The sequence below is a fragment of the Barbus barbus genome (genome assembly GCF_936440315.1).
Source record: "Barbus barbus genome assembly, chromosome: 40".
NCBI lineage: Eukaryota > Metazoa > Chordata > Actinopteri > Cypriniformes > Cyprinidae > Barbus > Barbus barbus.
The window spans coordinates 5,342,580-5,352,613 of NC_136718.1; the positions used below are offsets into that span (position 1 = coordinate 5,342,580).

The 10,034-nt window shown below is 39.0% G+C and overlaps 1 protein-coding gene across 1 annotated transcript; it reads right to left on the reverse strand.

Annotated features, from left to right (window-relative positions):
- Window positions 1-3,914: 3,914 nt before the first annotated feature.
- Window positions 3,915-9,836, reverse strand: LOC306860058 (myoD family inhibitor domain-containing protein 2-like; the record flags this gene model as incomplete). The annotated part of the gene is made up of 2 exons (XM_079401590.1): window positions 3,915-4,415; window positions 9,641-9,836. 2 exons carry the CDS (start codon window positions 9,834-9,836, stop codon window positions 4,156-4,158), a joined length of 456 nt encoding a protein of 151 aa, XP_079257716.1. The 3' UTR covers window positions 3,915-4,155.
- Between the last annotated feature and the right edge of the window lie 198 nt (window positions 9,837-10,034).

A 10,034-nucleotide genomic window follows, 5' to 3' on the forward strand; every position in this document is an offset into this window, starting at 1 on the left:
CTCTGACTCTCTAACCATTAGGCCACGATTTCCCCATAACTCACTCTGAACTTCTTACCATTGCTCACTCTGGATAAGTACAGCTCTTGGAGAGGGGTGGAGGGTTGTACCAATGATTTGCAGTCCGGACTACCCTCCGTAGTCTTCTGAGGTCAGATTTGGTAGCTGAGCTGAACCAGAGAGTTATTGAAGTGCAGAGGATGTATTCAATGATGGCAGAGTAGAACTGTGAAGAAAGTACAACCTCTGCTGGGCCTTTCTGACAATGCAGTCTCTATGAATATCCCACTTCAGGTCCTGAGAGATGGTGGTGCCCAGGAATCTTAATGACTCCACTGCAGTCACAGTGCTGTTCATGATGGTGAGTGGGGGGAGAGCAGGGGGGTTTCTCCTGAAGTCCACAATCATCTCCACAGTTTTGAGCGTGCTCCAGCTTGTTAAGACTGCACCAGACAGCCAGCTCCTTAACCTCCTGTCTGTAAGCAGACTCGTCACCGTCCTGGATGAGGCCGGATCAGTGTGGTGTCTTCTGCAAACTTCAGGAGCTTGACAGAGGGGTCTTTAGAAGTTCAGTCGTTGGTGTAGAGGGAGAAGAGCAGCGGGGAGAGTACGCAGCCCTGAGGAGCTCCAGTGATGATGCTACGAGTGCTGGATGTGGATTTAACAAGCTTTACTAACTGCTGTCTGTCTGTCAGGAAGCTGTTGATCCACTGGCAGACGGAGGTGGGGACGGAGAGCTGGGTTAGTTTATTCTGAAGGGTTTCCGTGATAATGGTGTTAAAAGCGGAGCTGAAGTCCACAAACAGGATCCTCACATAAGTCCCTGGTCTGTCCAGATGCTTCAGGATGAAGTGCAGTCCCATGTTGACTGCATCATCCACAGACCTGTTTGGTCTGTAGGCAAACTGCAGGGGGTCCAGTAAGGGTCCAGTGATGTCCTTCAGATAAGCCAAAACCAGTCTTTCAAATTATTTCATGGCTACAGACGTTAGGGCCACAGCTCTGTAGTCATTAAGTCCAGTAATTTTGGGTTTCTTTGGGACGGGGATGATAGTGGAGCGTTTGAAGCATGAGGGGACTTCACACAGCTCCAGTGATCTGTTGAAGATCTGTGTGAAGATGGGGGCCAGCTGGTCAGCACAGATTTTCAGACAGGCTGGTGACACACCGTCTGGGCCTGGTGCTTTCCTTCTTTTGTTCTTTCTGAAGACCTGGCACACATCTTCTTCGCTGATTTGAATTGTAGGTGTGGGGGAGAGGAGGCTTGCTGGAGGTGTTAATGGTTGTGTGGAGAGGTGTTCAGGGGGGGTGTGGGGTGATTTTTCAAAATGACAACAAAACTTGTTCAAGTTGTCTGCCAGGTGTTGATTCTCCACAGTACTGGGGGATGGTGACTTGTAACTGGTGATATCCTTCATTCCTCTCCACACTGAAGCAGGATCACTGGAAGATAATTTTTTCCTTAGCTTGTCAGAATAATTTCTCTTTGCCACTCTGATCTCCTTTTCCAGTGTGTATTTGGCCTGTTTGTACAAGACTTTATCCCCCTTTTCTGTAAGCATCTTCTTTGGGCTGACGGAGCTGTCTGAGTTTTGCAGTGAACCATGGTTTGTCGTTGTTGTAGATTAGATGAGTCCTGTTAGGAATGCACATATCCTCACAGAAACTGATATAAGATGTTACAGTCTCTGTGAGCTCATCCAGATTGATGGCAGCGGCTTCAAAAACAGTCCAATCAGTGAGAGAAAAACAAGCTTGTAGATCCCGCTCTGTTTCATTAGTCCATCTTTTAACAGATCTTAATACAGGTTTTGCAGACTTAAGTTTCTGCCTGTAGGTCGGAATAAGATGAACCAAACAGTGATCAGTGCGATTCTATTATTTTGTTTTGTGATGGTTGTTCATGAGTCTCTTGTTTGTTCTGAACAGTTAAAATCCTCAGAAAAATCCTCCACGTCCTGCAGATTCTTCAGTTTTCCAGCATCTTTTGCATATTTGAATCCTTTCCAGCAGTGACTGTATGATTTTGAGATCCATCTTCTCACACTGAGGACAACTGAGGGACTCAAACACAACTATTAAAAAAAGTTTAAACATTCACTGATGCTCCTGAAGGAAACACGATGCATTAAGAGCCGGGGGTTGAAAACTTTTTGAATTTGAAGATCAAGGTAAATTGTACTTAATTTGACTTCCGGGAAACATGCAAGTATCTTCTGTTGCTTCTGAAGGGCAGTACTAAATGGGGAAAAAAATTATATTTCAACAAAATAGGAAATATTTGGACATCTTCATCCTGTTCAAAAGTTTTAAATGCATTGTGTTTCCTTCAGGAGCATCTTTTTATTTTTTGTCTTGTGGACTATATGTAAACATCTTTTATGTAAAATATCTTACTCAGGACAGTAGCCTACTAAATAAAAAAATAACATGCATTTTGTATGATCTCTCTTATTTTGCTCAAATTATTCACGCTCACAGATTCTGCAAGGGGTTCCCAAACTTTCGCATGCCACTGTAAATACTGGAATGAAATAATGAAAATGACTGAACATCTTCACTCTTTTGAAAGACCTTCAGAATATGGACTTTATTTATTACTAAACATTATTATTACTTCAAAGTGCAGTCTCAAATCACATACTGTACTTCCACTAACCAGCCAAACCACTAGTCAGTGAATATGAATGCTAACAGATATCTTCCGACCAGTATTATTGACGTGCACACTAAGGACACAAATATGTGTTTTATACGTTTTCATATTCTTTTATTCATGCAGGATCAATAGATCTGTTTGACCAGCATTCATAGTGGTCAGTAACATTTGAGGTTTATGAAGTCCTACCCGTATTGCCCTCCAGAGGGCATCAGTAAACTTTAAGCTGACATTTCAGGGATGTCTTGTTTTTGTGTGTAACAACCCAGAAGCCATAGGTCTGTCAACAAAAGCCAATAGGTTTTTCAGCTTTTGGCTAATTGCAGAAAATAAGTTCTGTGAATGAAAAAACAGAATTGGTAACAGAAAAATGCACTGTTCCTTATTATTAAATAACTACATGGTAACAAATGAGTAATGCAATATTAACATTCTAGTAACTGCTATTAAGAAACAAGAAACTGATTAACATAGTAAGCCACACTCAGATGAATGTGGTAGTTCACTGTTGGCTAATCAGTAACTACTATTTATTTTTCACAAACTACTAAGAAATTATATACAGTTTCTAACTATTTTCTAGTATGTGAAACTAATGCTGGTCAAATGAACATTTTAACCACTTACATAATCAGTAGGTAATAATGTTAATGATTAGTGTCATTAATACCTTTTGTAAGAATAATGGTAACCCAGTAGTAACAACTCAAGTGTTACTACATCCTTCTAAAGAAATAACTAGCTATTTGGAACAGTATTCTAAAGTGAAGAACATGTTAACCCACTAGTAATTACTCAAATTCATTTTAATCTTCATTTTAGAATTATTTATGCATTATTCGTAAATTATGAAACTGTGGTAGTTCTCTTGTAGGTATAAAAAAATAAAAAAACTGATTAGCTTGTAAAGTGTCACAGGTATTTGACCAAAACCCCATTAAAAACTATGAATCTAAATCTACCAAAATACTAACTCGTTTCTGGGTTTTAGGACTCCTTTCTGCCGCATATGCAGACCTTGTAATGGTCATAAGCAAATCGCAAGACATCTTATTAGGCAGAAAGACATTTAAAGGTGGCCTGTGGCTCATCTTACCCACACTTTTCATGCTTTACTCAACAGATAAGTCAGACATTCACATTTTGGTTCAGTTGTCACATCAGAGAATATGAGAGCATCAACAAAGTCGTAATTTGTATGAAAATTCAACTTTGGACGCAAAATAAATTGTATTGCAAAAACATTCACCATGTACTTTCCTTAAATTAAATGATGATCTTGTCCTGATAATGCAGTCACATGCTTTATTTTGTTGCCTAAAACAAGAAGTATGTTGTTTTACCCTGGTTTCTCCTGCATGAAATCACAAATGTCTTTAGTGACAATGAATAACTGTAACTCTGAGTCATTTAGAAACGCACCCCATATGGAATCGGGACTGAAGCCATCTCCATCCTGGATGATTTGCTCTGATCTCCAGACAGCGGAGAGGCTCTCAGCGGTAACAGACCTCCGATATCTCCATCGCCAGCTCTATCAGCTCACTGGCCTCCTGACAGGAGTTCATGAAACCACAGTCAAAATCCACGTTGCAGCCGCACCAGTCTTTTCCTTTGGACGGCTCATCCGAGGTGTTGTAGTACTTGTAAGAGGGGAAGCAGCGGCCAAACGCTCTCTCGCAAGCGTCAGGAAGCATGGCCATGACTTCACAGAAGCGGCAGTAGAGGCAAGCCAGCAGGATGGAGGCGCAGTCATCTGGAGAGACGGAAATCAACAAATCAAACATGTTCCAGAGACTCTGAATTCAACTTCAGAAACTGTGAGCCTTGCTTGACTGTGTAGAACTTCAAATCACAAAGCTTGAGTGTTTCGGGTGAATGCTTGCTAGGTGCTTCTGGGTTGCTGAGAAAGTCAGTTGGGTTATTTGTAAAACAGTTATGGCCATGCTGACACTAGTGAAAAATAAATATACTTAAATGTATTTGAAATACATTTATATCATGCTAAGTATACTACACATACATTTTCATATTTATGTACTTAATAAAATACCCTGCAACTGTACTTCTGGTATACTAAACTGGTATACTTAAAGTCTACTAAAGCGGAACAACTAATTTTGTACTTAATGCTCTTTAATTGTGCCGAAGTAGTGCTGAAGTCCAATTAAAGATATACTTAGTATATTTGATTGTGCTAAAGTGGAACTATACTTCAGGTACAGTTGAAATATTTTGCATTTAAAGACCGATATTATTCAAAAATCATACAATCCTCATCAAAAGTGGCATTAACACACATTTTAGACTTATATTAAGAAATGTGCATTGTGCACAAGTGATACTCCAAATGAAGTTTAATTATAATTTTTATATCAGTAAATCTCGAGTTATCTGTCAGTAAATGTGCTAATAGATTTGAACTATTCTTAGTATGAATTAAATGTATTTTAAATATATTTATTTTTTACTAGGGAACTCACAGCTGACTGCACACAGTATGCCGTTACACACGTAACAATAGCAAGAGACAGGGTGAGGTGGATCAAACAGAGTCCCTACCAATATAGACATAATAGTAAAACTACACAAACATGACAACAGCACTGAAATAAAAGCACTAAAATAAGCACACTACAGTAGTTTGTTGACAAATAACTTTTTCTTAACATTAAGATAAAATTTGGTCATCATTACTGAAGTATTTCACTATTTATAATCACCTTTCAGCCTTTATCAGTTCACCTAAATAGTGGCTTGAAAAATAATCTGTAAAATGTACAAATAAATCATGAAGAGATTAATATGAGGTAATAAAAATAGCTTGTTTATGAATTGGACACACTGAGGGCTTGAAATTCCACATCAGGTATTCACATAAACATGCACATTTAGTGCAGCAAAATGCATTTAAAAAGTACACACAAAAAGTGGGACAGGACAGAAGATTTGTGACTGCACTAAACATTAGGTTGAAAAACATTTGTTAGTAAATTCCATAATTACAAAGAAACTAAAAGTAAAAAATGGAAGAAAAAAAACATGAAATTTTGAAGTAGAAAGACAGAAACAGTATTTTCTTGTAAAACAAAACAATACTATACAATAAGCTTATTATTTACAACATAAAAGCCCATAAAAATAACTGAAAAATCTACCTTACTAACTACTAATAAGCAGTAATTAGGAGTTTACTGAGGCAAAAGTCATAGTTAATAGTTAGCTAATAGTGAAAAATGGTCCCCAAACTAACTATCCATCCATCCTTCCACCCACCTACCTATATATATATCCATCCATCCATCCATCCATCCATCCACCCACCTACCTATATATCCATCCATCCATCCACCCATCCATCCATCCATCCATCCATCCACCCACCTACCTATATATCCATCCATCCATCCACCCATCCATCCATCCATCCATCCACCCATCCATCCATCCATCCATCCATCCATCCATCCATCCATCCATCCATCCATCCATCCATCCACCTACCTATATATTTATCCATCCATCCATCCACCCACCTACCTATATATCCATCCATCCACCCACCTACCTATATATATATCCATCCATCCATCCATCCATCCACCCACCTACCTATATATCCATCCATCCATCCACCCACCTACCTATATATCCATCCATCCATCCACCCACCTACCTATATATCCATCCATCCATCCATCCATCCACCCACCTACCTATATATCCATCCACCCGCCTACCTATATATCCATCCATCCGTCAATCCACCCTCCTACCTATATATCCATCCATCCACCCACCTACCTATATATCCATCCATCCATCCATCCATCCATCCATCCACCCACCTACCTATATATCCATCCATCCACCCACCTACCTATATATCCATCTATCCACCCATCCATCCACGCAACCACCCAACCACCTACCTATATATCCATCCATCCACCCACCCACCTACCTATATATACATCCACCCACCTACCTATATATCCATCCATCCATCCATCCACCCACCTACCTATATATCCATCCATCCATCCATCCATCCACCCACCTACCTATATATCCATCCATCCATCCATCCATCCATCCATCCATCCATCCATCCATCCACCCACCTACCTATATATCCATCCATCCATCCATCCATCCATCCATCCACCCACCTACCTATATATCCATCCATCCATCCATCCATCCATCCACCTACCTATATATCCATCCATCCGTCCATCCACCCACCTACCTATATATCCATCCATCTATCCACCCACCTACCTATATATCCATCCATCCGTCCATCCACCCACCTACCTATATATCCATCCATCTATCCACCCATCCAGCCATCCATCCATCCATCCACGCACCCACCCAACCACCTACCTATATATCCATCCACCCACCTATCCATCCATCCACCAACCTACCTATATATCCATCCATCCACCCATCCACCTACCTATATATCCATCCATCCACCCATCCAGCCATCCAGCCATCCACCCACCTACCTACCTACCTATATATCCATCCATCCATCCATCCATCCACCCATCCAGCCATCCAGCCATCCACCCACCTACCTACCTACCTATATATCCATCCATCCACCCACCCATCCATCCATCCATCCATCCATCCATCCATCCATCCACCCACCTACCTATATATCCATCCATCCACCCATCCATCCACGCACCCATCCACCCCCAGCCTCGTCTGAAGCCCCCTAAAAGGTCTAGAACAGTCCCTGGGTGGCAATAATAATGAAATAACGCTTTAGCAAACACTACTAATAATTTATTTGATGGAAATTACCCTTTAAAAGTACAGTGGCTATAGAATGGCACAATCATACTATCATTTCCAAAATGAATGGTGATACCATAGTACAGTACTTTTTTGTCATTGATAGCTGCATGACTATTTGTAAAAGATCATATTCTAGTGGTCACTTAGTTTTAATAAATATTCCATTGCATATTTACTTTCAGTGTGCGATGGAAGTGGTGGTTTTTTAAGTTCAATGTACATCACTCAGTGATCTTTACCTCAACACTTCTTCTTGGATACATTATTTATTTTTGCAGACATCCGTGCACCGAGTTAAGTGCAGGCTGCTCTAATTACACTGAAAATGGCAGCAATCAACCATTCCAGACAGGATGAGAGATGGATGGCTGAAATGAGAGATGCATCCTTTATGCATCCTTTCATCGGCAGATGATTCATCAGAATTATGATTATGGCACATGTGTGGCCGCACTTGCCACTTTGCGCAGAATCAGACTAATGCCACATGTAAAGCCTTATAGACAGGAACTCTCTATAGGTGTGTAATTATTATATTAAGGGTTGTTGGAGCAGAAATGTAGCACATAATGCAGAGTGGGGAGAGGGGTCACATGAAGCCATTAATGTAACCGTATTCATTCCCCTGGTGAACTACCCTAACAGCTAGAGAAACAGAGCGACACAAATAGAGTTCTGCTATATAGGATGAGCACACGATAGTGAGAGAATTATATTGTGTAATATATATATATCTCAACAGTTTTATGGTCATCTATGTTGCATAAGGCTTTTATGAGCTCTGTCACTCCTGGAGTCTTTTAGCATCTGTTGGTGTAAGTGCCCATAAAAGTGCACTTCACTCCGCAAGAGAGCTGCAAGCACATCAAATTAACATGTGTACAAGTGTGTCTGGGACAAGAGTGAGTGACCGATACTTCAGCGGGTGTTGAAAAACAGATTTTAACAGTAAAAGACTTTGAACAGCAACCAAAAGAAATTTTAGCTGTGTAGTTTCTGCAGGACAAACAAAAAATGAAAACTGAATAATGTATAATAGGCTTTATAATAACACTGTAAAATAAAATCCATCTTTTTCAACCTAAAAACCTAGGTTGCTGCCTTAAGTTATCAAATTGATTCTGCATGTAATTTCCTAAATTATATTGCACTGACTTGACTTAAAAAAAAGTTGAATCTCATATAACCTATAAAAAGTTTCCAATTCCTTAAATAGTTTTGATAAGTAATGTAAAAACATAAGTAAACCATATCATGAGTTACTGATCATATTTTTTTTTCAGTGAATATATAAAACCACTCTTCTTTTTAAACACTGAAATGGACCATTTTAACTTAAACAATAAACAATTTAATATACTGCATTTATTTGATCAACATGCAGTAAACACAGTACAATATTATTGCAATTTTATAAGAACTGTTTTCTATTTTATACATTTGTAAAACAATTTATTTCTGCAATGCAAATCAGAATTTTCGGCAGTCATTAATATTATTTTTAATAATCTTTTATAAAAATGCAGCTGTCTTTATTGTCACTTTGGATCCTTGCAATGATTCATTTCTTCTAAATGAATGAAAAAAAAAACTACTGACCCAAACTATTGAATAGATAAATCTTTATACATACTGTACATGTAACTGGTCTATATGTGCTAATAATAGAAATAATAAAAATAATATTAATTGAATAACAATTTAAAACTATTATACGTGGTGTCCACCTGTAAAAAAAATATTTTTTATTTTTCTTATGTATCAGTGATTTTTTTATTTTATTTAATATAACTAATAATTAATTAATTAATATTAATATGGTTAAATTAATTGCTTTATCTATTTATCTTGAGATGGACATTTAATGAGTTTTTAATTGATTTAACAATTTCTTTTCTTTATGAATTTATCAAATTTTTAAAGAAAATATCATTAAGTGGTACACGTGGGCCTCCATTAAAAAAAAATGTCTAGGTAATATTCACAATTAAAGCACAGCTGTTTTACACACACACACACAAATCAGCATTAGGCAGGGTGCAGTTAAAAGTTAAACAGGTTTAAAGACACCGTCCCAGATCAGAGTCTTTAGCAACCAGGACAACTTCTACATGCTGGACACACCATTAACATCCAAACAGAGAAGTGCTGAAGATGTACCTGCAGCGTCAGGCTGATAGGACTCAAAGGAGGTGAAGGTGCTGCTCTGGACGCTGGCTTTTCCACACGAGCAGAGCGAAGCACTGGATCCTGCCCACTCACTGTCCCCTGAGGACACGGGCTCCGCTTCAGCATCCACGTCCTGCTCCGAGATGGTGCTCAACCTTCTCACCCCGCTAACCACAGCTTCACTCATTCTGCACGCAGAATGCAATCATAGAGGGAAATGAGAACAAATATTACAGTAAACAGACATTCTAAAGAAAAAAAAAAAAATCCCACTATACCTTGAGTGATTCCAGCAGCCCTGCCTCCTGATACCAGTCTGTCAAGAATAAATGAGCTCAACACTTCAGTCGGATCTGAGCTTAACACGTGCCAGACTTGACCAATA